Source organism: Seriola aureovittata, chromosome 18 (assembly GCF_021018895.1).
Source record: "Seriola aureovittata isolate HTS-2021-v1 ecotype China chromosome 18, ASM2101889v1, whole genome shotgun sequence".
Taxonomy (NCBI): domain Eukaryota; kingdom Metazoa; phylum Chordata; class Actinopteri; order Carangiformes; family Carangidae; genus Seriola; species Seriola aureovittata.
Genome location: NC_079381.1, coordinates 12,526,000 through 12,542,115, shown reverse-complemented (window position 1 = coordinate 12,542,115; position 16,116 = coordinate 12,526,000). Strand labels below are relative to the sequence as shown.

The 16,116-nt window shown below is 42.4% G+C and overlaps 2 protein-coding genes across 3 annotated transcripts; both read left to right on the top strand.

Moving 5' to 3' along the window:
• The first annotated feature begins 1,054 nt into the window (after positions 1-1,054).
• Positions 1,055-5,065, top strand: smtna (smoothelin a). Its single transcript, XM_056403729.1, has 8 exons — positions 1,055-1,365; positions 1,955-2,083; positions 2,312-2,387; positions 2,490-2,615; positions 2,706-2,763; positions 3,305-3,419; positions 3,536-3,687; positions 3,855-5,065. The coding sequence occupies exons 2-8, from the start codon at positions 1,997-1,999 to the stop codon at positions 4,000-4,002; spliced, it is 762 nt and encodes a 253-aa protein (XP_056259704.1). The 5' UTR covers positions 1,055-1,365; positions 1,955-1,996; the 3' UTR covers positions 4,003-5,065.
• Positions 5,066-5,430: 365 nt separating this feature from the next.
• LOC130187034 (inositol polyphosphate 5-phosphatase K) lies at positions 5,431-14,405 on the top strand. Of its 2 annotated transcripts, none has more exons than XM_056404456.1 (13): positions 5,431-5,916; positions 6,865-7,573; positions 9,071-9,178; positions 9,324-9,432; positions 9,539-9,655; positions 10,128-10,303; positions 10,561-10,672; positions 10,895-11,004; positions 11,136-11,346; positions 11,475-11,612; positions 11,756-11,821; positions 11,913-12,017; positions 13,082-14,405. In XM_056404456.1, the coding sequence occupies exons 1-13, from the start codon at positions 5,910-5,912 to the stop codon at positions 13,550-13,552; spliced, it is 2,439 nt and encodes an 812-aa protein (XP_056260431.1). In that variant the 5' UTR covers positions 5,431-5,909; the 3' UTR covers positions 13,553-14,405. The 2 variants fall into 2 exon arrangements, with proteins under 2 accessions (XP_056260431.1, XP_056260434.1); XM_056404459.1 differs by having other exon boundaries at positions 5,432-5,916; positions 6,917-7,573.
• Positions 14,406-16,116: the final 1,711 nt, after the last annotated feature.

The following is a 16,116-nucleotide window of genomic DNA, read 5'->3' as shown; positions in this document are numbered from 1 at the left end:
AAGGTTTCACATTTGTAAATGCTCTATTTACATGTTCTGTTCACACATGAAACCCCTCACTAATCTCACTAAATTTACTATACACTGGGAAGGTGAAATTGAAATGAATTACAATAATTTTCATTTTCAATGAATTTGGCCACTATTTTCTCAATTAATTGATTAATTGTTTAGTCCATAAAATGTCTAAAAATAATGTGAAAGCACCTGAGGTAAAATCTTTAAAAAGCAGTTTCGTCGGACCAACAGTGCAAAGCTCCTCACTCGTCACATAGAAAAGATGGATCCGATAAATGTTTGGCATTTTTATCTCATAGCATTAAATAACAGGAACGGGGATAGGCCTTGTTTTCACATGTCGCAGCAGGAAAAGCTCAGGTGTAAATAATAAAATTAATAATGGCTTGATTTCATTTAACTGTTTCAGTGTCGGGGTCCTGGTGTTGTTCATGCTGGTTCACTGTGACACTGTCATGGCTTCATGGAACACCTGAGCACCTGTGTTTCTCTTACGATGACAAGTCAAAATATCTGCTGTGAAAAAAGGGTTTACCAAACCTCAGCATGTTGTAATACACTGAATTTAGCAGTTATGAGTGTTCACCACTAGGTGGAGTGATTTCTCTGCTTTCTGATTAATTAGAGCTTTCTCTAAATCTTCTTAAACTTAGAATTAAATACAAAATAATCAGTGCTGGAGCTGAAAGTTCATTGTGTGTTTTCTGCCACAGGTGTGTGTGTGTGTGTGTGTGTGTGTGTGTGTGTGTGTGTGTGTGTGTGTGTGTGTGTGAGAGAGAGTGTTTGTGTGTGACAGAGAGTGTGTTTGTGTGTGTGTGTGTGTGTGTGTGTGTGTGTGCTCTGTACTCCCTTTTAGAGATTCCTCTGCCTCTGTAATAAGGCTTTACTAGTCAGCAGTGCATTTTGCCTGAATAAGGCAGTGCTCCTCATTTTTTTGTCCTTGTTAACCCCTTCAGAGTTTAGCTGAGGAAAGGCCTCATAAAGTTCACATGACATCATCTATTCAAGATCCAGTAGTGACAAATGGAGGCGAGACTCTGCACTGGGAGACAAAGACTGATGGATGAGGACCTGATGGGTTTCTCCCTCCTTCTCCTCCTCCTCCTCCTCTTTTTCATCCTCCTCCTTCTTCCCATCTTGGGTGGTTCTTGTAAGCCACCTCCACTCGCTCTCCAAACGTGAATCCTTATGAAGCGCTGCGGTGAGAGGTGTGATGCCAGGCCTGAGCTCTCACAGCTCTGCAGACAAGTCTAAAGGGGGTGTTGAGGAGATCAGAGGAGAGCGCTGAAAACTTCTGAGAAGCCCAAAGACCGCCACCAAACACCCAAGATTACATCCCATAAACAGGTGAGTGACACTGCACCTCAACAGCCAAAAAAACCTGATCTGAATTTCTATTTTTCCCATGTTATTACTTTATTTTTCAGGTCTTGTGTCATGAAGCTTTACCTCAGCTCATTTTTCCATTTGTCTGAGCACATAGTTTCACGCTGTTATCAGATTCTTCTCGTAATGGTCTCGTTCCACTATATTACTATATTTGTACGTGCTTTTGCCCCTTCTGTGCCGCACTCAGCCAGTTGCTGAGATACACTGAGGGGTACTCCAGTAAGACAAACACATGGCTTTGCATGGCTCCTCAGTTTGTGGCTGTTAAGACTCACACAAATGTTTATATTTGAATTACTCAGCAGACTGTAAGTAGAACAGACGTGGTCTTTATGCTATGTGTGAGGTTTCCACTTCATACATTGTAAATAATAGGTCATTATCTGGTCTGCTTATAAAATTCAGACATATCCAGTCTTGATAAATATTTGATTATTGAATCCAAGTTGTTGCAAACCTGTCAGAAAGGTAAGGGTCGCTTTTTCAAAATATCCTCTCACTTCTCACAGCCTCATGTGTTTATGCATGTTTACTTTCTGTCTTTCAGAGCTGCGTTGTCACGCAACCCAACCAGATATACTCCTCAGACATGGAGTCAAAAACCGATGGTGGGGCAGCTTCGTTGACCAGCGAAAAACTGGCTGCTATTGAGGATGAAGAGGTTCTCAACAAAATGGTGAGCCAATGGCTGATTTCTCACCATCATAGAAGGGAAATTTGGTCGTCAGCTGACCAAAATATCATCATCATCTATAATGCAAACAGTGCACAAAGAGACTGGCTTCACTTCCCTTGTTTACATGTGAATGGGATGGGAATTTTTTTTTTTTTCTAAAATAATAAAATAATAATAATAAGAAATGCTATGCTGAGTTTCCATGTTTTTTAACCTGTTGGTTTTTAGCTGGACGATGCAACAGATTTCGAAGAGAGACGAACGATTCGTGTTGCATTGAGGGAACTGCTCAAGAAAAAGAGAGGTAAAAGCTGAAGAAACCATCTACTCTGATGCCATAAGTGATATCTGCATTACTCCTCTGATGCTTTGCTTGCTTTCTAAACTCTCCACCGTCCGTCATCAGATAAACGGGAGCAGGACCGAGGGGCGAGGCAGCAGGACTTGAAGCAGCAGGTTCTGAGCAAAGGAGGGACAACAGGCGCAGCTGTCAGCATAGGCAGAGCTTCCATGAACCAGCCATCAACAAACAGTGAGTCTGATTCACAGTGTAAAGCTCATGAATATATTCTACTCTGTAAACTTCTTTTTGATAACAGTTTAAATCTCTGCATCTTTTTAGGAACAACAGGCCAGACCTCTCCATCAGCCTCCACTCCCTTCAACAGGTCAGCAGGCAGGTGAGTCACATTTCAGCACAGTGGAACATTTCGTTTGGTCAATTTTTGCATGTTTGGCCACCAACAGATCTGAACAGATAAAGCATTCATTTAATACAAGGCACTCCCACAAACAAGCTTCCTTTTGTATAAAATTATGTTTGGCAATTTTTGAAATTTAAGTTGTGAAGGGGAGAAAAATGTTACATTTATTTATTTATTCATTCATTCATTCATTCATTCGTACTCATGGCATTTTTGTCCCCCATAAAGTTGTATCCACAGACACCAAATGTTTACCCAGTGTTTGTGGACTATGTTATTGTAGGAAATTCCATTTATATTAATGTACTGTGTCTACTCATGCGTGTAAGCATCAGTGCCTTCTAATGGGAGCCCGACTTCTGCAAAGTAAAAGTTTTTTGTTTATCCTCTCTAGTAATCTCACCCACCCAAGGGAAAAAAAAAAAACTTCTGTCGTGCGTAACACTTGCCAAGTTAAAGGATGATGTAAGCCATACTTTCTGAATATCCAGTGCGTATCTTTGTTTCCTCTCCTCAGCCAGGCCAGTCCCACTGCAGCCTCAGCCCAGGAATGTCCTGTTGCAGTACCCAACGCTAAAAATGTCAAACAAATGCTTCTGGATTGGTGCAGGGCCAAAACGGAGCCATATGAGGTAAACATGCCCTGACTGTCTGTGAATTATTGCCCTGTGGAGCTTTACATAGATCTGACCTATATGTCTCATTCTTTGCCACAATTTCTTCTAAACTGTCCTTTGGTATGAAACAGGGGGTGGACATCCGGAACTTCTCCTCAAGTTGGAAAGATGGCATAGCCTTCTGTGCCTTGGTGCATCGGTTCTTCCCTGATGCGTTCGAGTACTCCATCCTCAACCCCAACTCGCACAGGGAAAACTTCCAGCTGGCTTTCAGCACTGCAGAGTGAGCTCTCACTCCTTATATGACGAAGCACATGTATCTTGTCTGGAATAAGCTGTGGCAGTAAATTGCACATGAGAGCACAGCGACTTTACAATTTTGACCACATACTTTCTATGTCAGTACTTGTCTCAAGTGGTTTTTCAGTGACGCTGACTCTTTGTCTGCAGGAGGATGGCAGGCTGCCCCCCTCTGCTGGACGCTGATGATTTAGTCCGGATGAAAGAGCCCGACTGGAAGTGTGTGTACACATACATCCAGGAGTTCTACCGCTGCCTGGTGGAGAAAGGCCTGGTCAAAACCAAAAAGCGGCTGTAGACTTTTGAGAAGTCAGACAGTACCTTACGTGTGATTTCAATTTGTACAATCAAAACACACATTAACATAAGATGACACAATAATATGCACCTTTTTTTTTCTCGACTAAATATTTACATTTTCTCTGTTAACCTACATTTGCCATGAGGGAAAAGGTTAAGTATTTGATCTGTCCAGCTGATGCATTATGTGAATGCGAATGTGAATGTGAATGCACAGTGTCTAATGTGTAGTATTTGTACTGGTTTACGTGTTAGCTGGGACTTATGGGTGTCTATGTGCTCTCAGTGGACAGCTGGCGCTTAGGATCAGTGCATTCCACTGAGATTACACATCTGCATTAATCCCAGTCAGAGCCGTAGAGAATCTAGGAACAAAATGTATGATGATGCTGTTGAGGGCCCGACTGTGTGAGTATTAAAGTCACATTTAAATAATAATAATAATAATAAATATCCATTCTTATGTCATGCTCTGACTATAATTGATGGTTTAATTTAATGTTAAAGTAGATATAAAAACATTTTATGTTTATGGTTAAATCAGGAAGAGACCATGGAGGTTACAAATGGCATTGTATCATATTCAGCAACTTCTCATGTTTTATTTGAAACTATTTTACCAAGACTTTGTTATGAAAATCTAGATTTGTGCTGACTGCATGTGGGATGTATAAAGTTAAAGGGGCACTGCACTGATTTTACATTAAGTTTACTCGTTTTGAGGAATAGTACCTATCCTGTGAAAAAGGTCAGATGCATTTTTGTTATTCCAGTTGCACACACTGAATAATGTTTTCTGTTTCTCTGTGGGTACTTTTCTTAAGTGTTGGAAAGTGACCCTGGTGATGTCATCAGCGGGTTACAGAAAGCTTGTGTTGCAACCCTTCTTTTGCTGGAGTGCTCCTGTAATACTAAGGCTTCATGAAATGACTGTAACTGCACCAGCTTCTCTAATAGAGACATATAGACACAATGTAACACAATACACTGAATAATTTATGTACCTTAAAAGGTAGTGTCAGAATGAAAGCTACTTTTCATAATAAATAATCACAAGTGGTACCAAAAAAAAACCTGTTGTGTGTATTTAGTATGACCAAAACTAACTGAGCACCGAATCAACTTATGTTTAACACAGTCTCCACTCAAATGTAACTTAATAATTACAATCCAGCCCAGCTGCTGTAAAGATATCACAGAGGGAACACATAGGTAGCCTTGCCAAAGTGAAATTTAATTATTGGCATGCTGATCAATTCTCCTTATCAGTGACGCACTAATGCCAGATTAATGCGTCACTGATGGGACAGATTTCTGGCCGGCTGCTCTCTGGTAGCAGATTTTTGTTTAGCCTCTCCTGCTCTACCCGCCCCCCCTCCCAGGTGCTCACATGTTTTACCCAGAGTGCACAGAGAAAGAGAGAGAAACAGAGAGAGAGAGAGAGCAAGAGCTGCACCGTGGGCGCGCGTGATGGGTCGGTGTGCTGGAGGTGCAGGCGGTTCGCTGACCGAGAAGTGCAAATTTACTCCGTCCAACTGTGCTGCGCTATAGACAGAGATAATAAGTATGATAAGGTAGCCTATAGCACAAACATCAACATGCAAGAGTCTGCACGCACCAAGCGCGACCGCCTCCTGCCCTGACAGCCCGGCGGAGCGGCGGTCTGCACCGCAACGGAGACGTCCACTTGTCCACGGGTACCGACGAGTCGCAACTGTCCTGCAGGCTGGCTGGGTCGGTCTGTATCCGGACCGCAAATCGATCCTGCTCTCGCCTGTGTGTGATCGTCCTGTCGCGTTGATTGGTGTACGAGACGTATAGGAGACTGATGCTTTTCCCCTCTGTGAATTTGTGAGATCACCTTTGCGGTTCACCTTGGAAATAGAAATTTAAAAAAAAAAACGCATGAAAGGTAAGACATGTTTTCACGAGATCTGTGAGACACTGCAGTCAATGCAGCTATGTGTTTCTGTTGATTCTGAATGTAAAATGATGCTTTGTGGTGTTGCTCATGAGTCCAGGCTTGTACCTCTGTAGATAACGGGGCTGTCATTCAGATTTGCAGGCTGATGGACTATGAAATGTGGAAAAGGCCTGTTTTTCTTAAGGTATTTAAGCTCTGAAAGTTGCATTTTCACTTTTAAAGTGGATATAATACAAACTTGAATGATCACCATTACACTCTGATACGCTCTGTTTTGCAGATTACTACTATGGTCACATGAATTTCTCAGATACAAAGAGACCCCAATTTGCATGTCATGAATACTTAAAAGAGGTGTTCAATTTCTGTGTGGGAGGGAACATAAACAAAATGGTGGGTGGCTCCTGTCCTCCTACCATGTCAGGCACCCTCCACCTTGTGGCCTTCTGTATCTGTTGATATTGTGTGATCTGTTTCATTATCTGCAGCATCCAATGCATCCCTGCAGGCTGACCTGAGTTTGCTGTTTTTTTAAGTGAGAGAATCAGATCAAATGGCTTTGTAACAGGGTCAGGGGGTAATTAACATTGCTGAGCAACAAGGGTGTAATCCAGGACGCATGTCCAAAGTTAGTTCCTCATCCCAGTTGCCGGCTCATGATAACATCATCAGTGATGCCTGCGGAGCATGATGTGGACAGGTGCTCAATATAATGTGATGCATTCTCTCAGCTTCCACTCACTGCAGGCACATCCTGTGCTCTTGTGTACCTGTGTACCACACAGCCACTATTAAATGTAGAGGTTTTGTGATCTAAGTGCAGACAGGTTGGAGACATGGTTATAAGCAAAGAATGCAAAAGTCACTTATGTCATTAATACACTCGCTGCAAGCTTCACTATCTTGTTTTTTTTGTTTTTTTTTTATCTCACACAGACAAGAATCAGGTCATGTTGTTTTATGATCAACCACATGATGCACATTGCAGGTTGATGGATCGCATGCAGCAGAAACAAATCAGCCCTGACCCTTGTGGGCCCAAAGTGCAGCCTGGACCCAAAGTGCAGCCTGGACCCTGCGCGTTGATTGGAAACAGTCAACGTTTACCTCCACAGCTTGCAATACAGGAGTCACCTCTCATCAGCCCGTCAGAGGTGCTCAAGAAACAGTCTGGATTGAGCCCCATCCAGGCTGCAGTCATACCTGTGAAAGTGACAGAGCAAATGCAGTCAGGGCACGCAAAATCTCCAGCAGCACTGACAAGCATAAGCCGGCCAAGACCGACTGCTCTTGGAACTAAAGCTGCTCCAAAGCCGACCAGAATCTCAGTGGACCCCTCCAAGGAAATAGATTTGATCCCAGTCTGCATCCCAGGACCTCAGAGTGCCAACATCCTTTCGCATTCCCCGACAGAGTCCTCCTTCCCTCTTCACAGTCCTCAGAGTCCCCACAGCCCTCAGTCTTACACCAGCCAGCCTTACCTGAGTCCCACTCCCAGCCTGCCCCAGCACAACCCCAACCTACCCATCAGCCTCAGCCCCAAACCAAGCCTCAGTCCTCAGTCACAGAGGACCCCCTCAACTGGGAGCTCAACACAGAGTCGAGTGCAGTCCGAGAAGCAAGGGGGAGAGAATAATGACTTCAGGTGAGGCAAATAATTACACCTTTATTAAAACATTCTCACGTAGTCTACCTTTTTGTCACTTCCAGCTTTTGCCAGCTTTAAATGATTCTGTTCTTTACCACTGTGACTGTTGTTCCCTGTTATGTCTAATACAGCTGCAGTAGCTGTCCTGCAGTCAGTGGCTGTAAGAAAGCTGATGTGTGCCAGACCATGTCACATGAATCAAAGCTGCAAATTTCACTAAGAGCTTTATGAACCTGACAGAGTGACACAGCCATATTTTGTTGGCAGCCTTCCCAGAGGCATGCCGTACTTCTGTTGTGTTCTTCCCCCATAAACAATGGCTGCTCGTAAATATACTTTAAATTCATAGAACTGTGTTTATATGAAGGATGAAATATGCCGAAAGGTCTTCAGATGGCAGCAACCCCCGGCTGTCCTACTGTTACACTTACCAGACATATTTCCTATCACCTAGATTAGGGGTTAACTATAGTGATGATTTTTCTCGTTTTAGCCCATTAACAACAAATCCCATGTACTTTACATCCAAAGTCATAAGCATATAAACTCCGCCATTAGTTTTCTTTTATAACAGCATCAAATGCTTGTGTTAAAAACATAGTCCATCACTGTAACGTAAGAATTTGGAAACCTATCTTAGTATCTACAGCATATCTACTGATAAAACAGTTTTCTTGTAATAGCAGAAATCACAAATCCAGATAGCAACCAGCTAAAATGGGTCAGTGCAATTCAGAGTGCTTTATAAATGACGACAAGCTGATCATAAGACAATACAACATGTCCACAATAAAACAATTTGAGACTAATGCACACAAGAAATAAAAATGATGAAAATATAACAATGATAAATTATTAAAACAAATAGGGAGGAGAATAGCAAAGAAGAGAATAACAAATAAAGCAATTACAAATACAATAAAATAATCTAAGATATTTGTAAAATAAGTTCATTTGATTTTTCAAGCAAAAATGCCCAAAATTTGCTGGTTCCAGTTTCTTTGCTTTTCTTTATTTGACATGTTGAGTTTTAGGATGGAAATTGTGATGGACATTTTTCCATATTTTCTTACTTTTTATAGACAAACAGTTAAACAATTAATGGAGCAGATGACAAGATTAATCACTACTAAAATAAATAAATAAATGAGTACAAAAAAGCTGCAGCCTTAATGAGTTGTTTCTCTGATGAAGTAGTGTGTGTGTGTGGCTGGTAGTTAATTTTGAAGGACAATTAGATCCATCTTTTTTCTCTCCTTATACTCACCCAAGCACACACACACACACACACACACACACACACACACACACAATACTGAGTCATCATCGAGGTACAAAGAGGTGCTTAATTGTGCTTATCTTTTTTCTATATACAGAAACACTGATGAAAGCTATTTCCCTGAGGATTACAGCACAGATTACGTCCTCTTTCACGCTGCAGTATATGGTACTTAAATCGAATGCAGCATTTCCACTGTTTCCATTCTTTTGCAGGGTGTATATTGTCACATGGAACGTGGGATCAGCTGTCCCCCCCGATGACATCACTTCTCTGTTTGGACCAAATGTGTCAGATGGGAGCGTTGACATGTTCATCATCGGGTAAGCAAGTATGTCGTCAGCGGTGCAAGGGAGACAGCTGGAGCGCCCACTCACTCATCTGTGTTCATTTTCATCCATCCCCTCCTGTTACCCCTCACTGTGCTCTTTATTAATGTCTCATTTCCAATGTTTCTCTACTTTCCAGACTCCAGGAGGTCAACTCCATGATAAACAAGAGGCTGAAGGATGTTCTTTTTTCAGACCAGTGGAGTGAGCTTTGCATGGACACACTTAGCCCTTTTGGATATGTTTTGGTCAGTAGGACGTTAAACATGTTGTTTTACTCTCATCCTTTCTGTGTCATAAAAGATACAGTTCAGCTTATCAATTTATTATTTTTCATCCATCCCATCTGTTTAGGTGGCGTCCCAGCGCATGCAAGGAGTGCTGCTGCTGGTTTTCTCTAAATTCTGCCACCTTCCATTCCTCAGAGGCGTGCAGACAGAGAGCACACGCACAGGACTTGGGGGATATTGGGTACGTGCTACGCATTGAAGGGAGATGCTCTGAATCCTGCTCAGAGATTTATCACGTTGGAAGAACGGTGTTGGTGGGTTTGTGTCGGTGGGCTTTAGGAGGGATGGGCTGTGGTGTTGAAAGGTGGCGTGTGGGCTCCCTCCCGCCAGCAGGCGTGTGCATGCGTGGGTGCATATGTCAGTGTGTGTGTGACCTTCCCGTGCGTGTTGATGTCAGCATCACCCCTGGCTGCTGCTGGTGCAGTCTCCTTCTCTTTGAGGTCAGTGCAGCAGCAGGCTGTCTGGCTTTCTGGTTCTGTGACTCAGTAGCGGGAAAAAAAAAAAAAAAAAAAAACACGACCTTGTCCCTGAACACAGATCTGGTTGTTGATACATGCCTGTGTTTTTTTTTTATTAATTCATTTTAAAGACGCTATGCATAAGGGATCTGTTTCTCACTGTGTCCTCTCTTCGCCCTTTCCTCTCGCTCTAAGGGGAATAAAGGGGGTGTCAGTGCGAGGATGACAGTGTTTGGCCACCCGGTGTGCTTTCTCAACTGTCACTTGCCAGCTCACATGAGGAACCTGGAGCAGCGGATGGAGGACTTTGAGAGCATCCTGCAGCAGCAGCAGTTTGAAGGCGGGACTGCCACTGGTGTACTGGACCACGAGTGAGTGACATCATTATTACATCATTTGGACCACCCATAAAAAGGTGCACACCATCATTCAGCTTTATTAACAGATAAATGTCCCACATATTAGTTCATAAAAGTGCTCAGTTTCAGACATTCACCGATAATGAACAAATCTTAAGAGGTGATATAACATGATAAAGCTTAAAAGTCCCGTATATGCGTTGTGAATTTTGTGAGTAAATTAAAATGTCACAACAGTATATTTTGGGGTATTTTTTTCCTGTCCACAGTGTTGTGTTTTGGTTTGGAGATTTAAACTTCCGTATTGAAGACTATGACATCCACGTGGTGAAATGTGCCATCGACAGCAACAAGCTGCCTCTTCTGTGGGAGCGGGATCAGGTGAGGCACCTTCAGCATTTCAAAACATTCACGTGTTAACAGAGACATATGGAGTTTTCTGGAAGGCTTTACACCACCTGTTTGTCTCGCAAAACCTCGACCAACAGAGGGCACTGTAGCACAAAATGAACAAACATCAGCTTCTGTCAGGCTGGATCAAAAATCATCCTGGCATGTGGCCTGCTCTGTTTTTTTTCTCCCTGTCATCTGTTTTCTCTGCAGCTCAACATGGCCAAAAACACAGAGTCCATCCTGGAGGGCTTCATGGAGGGACAACTCAAATTTCCACCTACTTATAAGTTCGATGTGGGCACTCATACGTACGACACCAGGTTTGTTCAGTCGCCTCCATCACAAACTTATTGTTATAGATTTAATACATCGACAGAAGTCAGGCTTGAACCTGTGAAACTTGCTGCCCGCCGCTATCACCATCTGTCTCTTTTGGCTTCTCTTGTGTCAGCGCTAAGAAAAGGAAACCTGCCTGGACCGATCGCATCCTCTGGCGCCTTCGACGTACCGGCTCCCCAGTTCCTACCCACAATGCAGCACTGCAGCGGGGTCTGACCTCATGGTTGGGTGGGGCAACTAAAGTGACGCAGCACACATACAGAAGTCACATGGGCTACACCATCAGTGACCACAAGCCTGTTTCTGCCCTGTTTTCCCTTCATGTGAGACAATATTTTACAAATTTTCCCCAATCTTAGCGCCATGTCTTTGTTACATTTCTCTTTGTATAGTTTTATTACTTTTTACGATTTTTTGTTATATTAATGTACCACATGCTCTTTTCTTCTAGTTCCCATTCAAGGTGGAAATGCCCCTGGTGGAGCTGCAGGTAAACAAGGAGTGGTGTAAAGTCTCAGATGCTACGGTCAGATTCACTGTTGTATCCACTTATCAGCGCAGCTCATGGGACTGGGTAGCAATATACAAGGTAATTATTGATTAATTATCGTCCTGATTCACACCCACAAGGAACTTTGTTATAAAATCTCTCAACAAGCTTAAGATAAATTCTTACAATTTGACTCCTTGTGACAAAATGTACAGTTGTGGCCATAATTTCTTTCTGCACAGGTTGGATTCAGACACCACAAAGATTACCAGGCGTATGTGTGGGCCAAGGGAGAGCACGCAACACAGGTGTGTCAGACACTGAAATTCACGGATGTATTTTTTGTGCCACAGCTGAACTAACAGTTGAACCGTTTTTTTTCTCCTCCTCTCTCTCCAGGTGACATTTTCAGATGAAGATTTGCCAAGAGACGACTGTGAATACATCCTGGGTTACTACAGCAATAATATGAACAGTATTGTTGGATTGTCAACACCCATTCAGGTAACAAAAGTCAGAGGGGAAAGAAGTTGCAGCCTTACGCCTTTATCTTTATGAATGGATACACTACTTGGCCAAAACTATGTGGACACCCAAACTTAAGTCCCACATCTGACTGTTGAACATCTCACTCTAAAAGTAGGTATTCATATTATGTTTAAACAGCCTTGGTTTTTCTGTAAAGGTTATACTCAAAATTATGGCACCTGGCTGCAGGGACACAGCACTGAAGTCACTGATGTTGAGAGATAAGGTCAGCGTTCCCTGCAGGCCAGTCGAATTCTTGTACCCCAAACTGCAAAAACCAGTTCTTTATGGACCTGGCTTCCTGCATCATATTGAAATATAAAAGGGGCCTTCCCCAAACTGTCACACTGTTCAATTATCTAATTAATCAGTGGTTCATTTACTTAAATACATAGAGACATTGTACCCAGATCTGAAATGATTTTGTCAATTAATCGATTAGTTAATTGACAGAAAATGAATCGGCAAATATTTTGATAATTGTTTAATTGTTCTCAATCGTTTAAAAAGCAAAGATTCTCCGACTGCAGCTTTTAAAATGTGAATATCATTTGTCTTCCATGAAAATAAACTGATATCTGAATCATAACTGAAGTTTTGGGCTTTGGGGAATTGTGAGTGGAAGGTGTTTATGATTTCCTCATATTTTATGGGCTAAACGATTAATCAAAAAAAATAATGGTCAGATTATTATTATTTTATGGTATAATATACTTCTACTCCACCACATTTCAGAGGGAAACATTGTACTTTTTATTTGTCCTGCATGTCTTTGAGATTATACATATGATCAGTTTACAAAATATCATGCCAATAACTCAATTACATAATATATAATAATATAACACTGACAGTGGACATTCTGCTGCACAGTGAGCACTTTTGATATTTCAAGTACATTTTGCTGATAATAGGTTTGTACTTTTACTTTTACTTCAGTAATATTTTGAATGCTGGACTTTGGCTTGTAATGGAGTGTGCCCACGTACGATTGGTCATACAGTTTCCTTTTAGCACGCTTGCTCCTCCATCCTCAACAGATCAAGATACCAGCCCACAGCCCCACCATGCAACGCTCTGACAGCTCTGATGTCAGCTCAGAAGATGACAGCACTCTTGTCCTGCTGGCTCCAAACTCCCGCAGCCCGAGCCCTAAAACTGGCAAACACCACCATCGCCTCCGGCGCAGCCGCAGCCCTGCTGTTCCCGCTCTTTCCTCCAACCCCCTCCCCTCCCTACAGGGCCTCAGCCTCTGTCCTCGCTCAAAAGAAAGCCAGACACGAAGCCACTCACCCTGCTCTGCTGCTAAGAAGGAACGGCTGGTCTCCCCCGACCCTGTGCCGTCCCCCTCCATCAGCCCGCTCAGTCCTCGCAGCCCTGTGTCTCCAGGTAGTGGGGTGACTGCACCGGAGGCTCTGATCGCTGCCATCTTAGGGGAACACAGACCAGCTCAGGTTAGCCCCACAGGGGTCAAACAGATAGGGAAGGCAGGGGAAACAGACACTGCATAGAATAAACATCAATAGTTAAAAGCAGGTACTGTACAAGGAGAACGATGGCAATACCCATGCATTCAGACTCTGATCTGACCCCACACTGTCACTGTGCTCGTAGAAGCAGCACATTTAATGACTCCTAATGTAGTTTGCAAACATTCCACATTGTAGCCCTGCAGTTCTCTGTTTCTGAATCTACCATCATCTCATACACTATGTGTATATTTGAGTCAAAATGTGTCCAGACTCCTGATGACAAGTGCTTTTATAGACTCATAAGCTATATCATACGTAAACAAACATATTGAATGTGAAACCAAAGTTAGAGTAAACCTGTGATGGATGTGACCAGCTAGTACTGACAGCAATATGGATCCATGTAAACAGTCTCCTATCAAAGTAAGGACACTGGACCAGAAGTATTGACGGTATCATAGTTCACAGTGGAGAGAGAATGTGTGTTTGTGTGTTTGTACATTCGTGTGTGTGTGTATGTGTGTGTGTGCGTGTTGGTTTGTGCAGGCCTATGTGTTAAAACATACATGTGTGAAATGTGCATTTTGGACCAGAAGATGATTTAAATTTTTAACTCTATAGCTCGGTCTGTATTCATAAAATGAATCTAATGTATCCAAGAATAGAGGTAGAGCATTTCACCACCTCAGTCAATCTGAAATGTACATGTGACTTGAACAGTAATCCTAGATCCATGCTCTTATTCTTAGCAGCTTTGTGAATACAGCCCCTGTTCTATAGAGCTCAGTGAGCGGATGTTTAGACTAATGTGGTCGTTTTGCTTCAAGGAAAACACTGTTATTTATCTGTGTGAGTGTGCAAATAAAAAAAACAGAACAAGCGGAAAACTAAACTGAGTCAATACTGTTTATTGGCTAAACGAAAAGAAGTATCTATTTGTGCGTGCATCCTGTATGTGCCAAGGTGTGGACTCAAGTCACATATAACACCTTGAGTGGAGCGCCTGGAGCGACGAATCGGATGACTTTAGACTGGATGTGACAAAATGAAAAAAGACTTGTAGTTCCTCTTTCACACCAGAAGCTCGTGACTCCACTTAGACCTTTAACCTTTAGCCTTGAAATGACCCGGTATCCTCCCCTCTGGTCGAAAGATAAAGAGTTTTCTTTTTAAAAAGAGTGTACCAAATCAACTTTAACTCAAGTCCCTGACAACAGATCTGACGTCTAACAGTTACATTTTTAATGGGCTTGACTCAGGACTTCATAGCCAAAATTTGAGACTTATTTGTGACTTGAGATGAAACTCACTGCCTTTGTCTCATCTCTGCGTGTGTGTATAATCTTCATGTCGCACTGCAGGGGTTACAAGCATTGTTTCAAAGGAAGGGAAAAGTCTGCAAGTTAGAACTTGATACAGAACGACAGAAGATGGAAAACAGCATGAGATCATTCACATACCGATGATGCATGGCACTGATAAAAAAGAATCCAGCAATTTTCAAAGAGATAAAAGAACGCAAATGTCCGTCACATCCAGACAATTAGTTTAGCCGAAGGAGATCTTGAGGTTTCTATGGAGACATGGATAAGTGTGCACAGCTTATGGTTTGCCCTTATGTTTGTAATCAAGATAATCACTTTTGGATTAGCAAGAGGATCTAAAACCAAAGATAGTCTCACCAGGGAGGAGAGGTGAAACAAGCTACACGGTCAAAGAAGAGTCACCCCCTGAGTATTGAGTTTTATCGGATGGGCAGCCAAAAATAAGGGCATCTGACGCCAGTGGTAGGAGTACTGATGCATCATGTCCCTTATGTAGCAAAGCTTGAACTCACCATTTCAGACACTTTCATTTTTCGAAAGTTAAGTGGTCAACTCTAAATTATCACATCCACTGTAACAACTGTAACAACAAGGTTTTTTTTCCCCCTTCACACACTGAACAGAAAAAATACTTAATTCCTATGAAGTTTGGCAGTGAAGACAGAAGATTATATTCCTTGGTATGATTTTAAAATAAGATTTTCTTCAAGAAATACAGTGGCAAGAAAAAGTATGTGAACTCTTTGGACTCTCTGTTTTCTGAATTAGTCATAAAATGTCTGGTCTTCAATGCACTTAAGCTAATGTTACACAATTTTATAATCTTTCGTGTCTTTATTGAACACACCCAATAAACATTCCACAGTGCTGGTGGAAAAAAGTAAGTTAGCCCATGGATTTGGTAACTGGTCGAACCTGCTTCAACACCTTCCAGTAACTGCTGATCAGACCTGTACAATGTTGAACTGCTTCAGCTTAGATATATTCTTAGGATGTCTGGAGTTAGCGGCTCTCTTCAGTTCACGCCACAGCGTCTCTACTGGACTTAGGTCTGGGTTCTGACTGGGCCTGTCCTACAGGTGGATTCGCTTTGTTTAAAGTTATTCTGTATTATTTACCCTGACGTTTAGGGTCTTTGTTCTGCTGCATCACCCAACTTCTACTCAGCTTAGCCCCCCCCCCGACATTATCATGTAAGATACAGTCCCTTGATAAAATTCATTTTCCACTTGGTGATGTCGAGCTGTCAAGGACCAGAGGTAGCAAAGCCCCCAAATC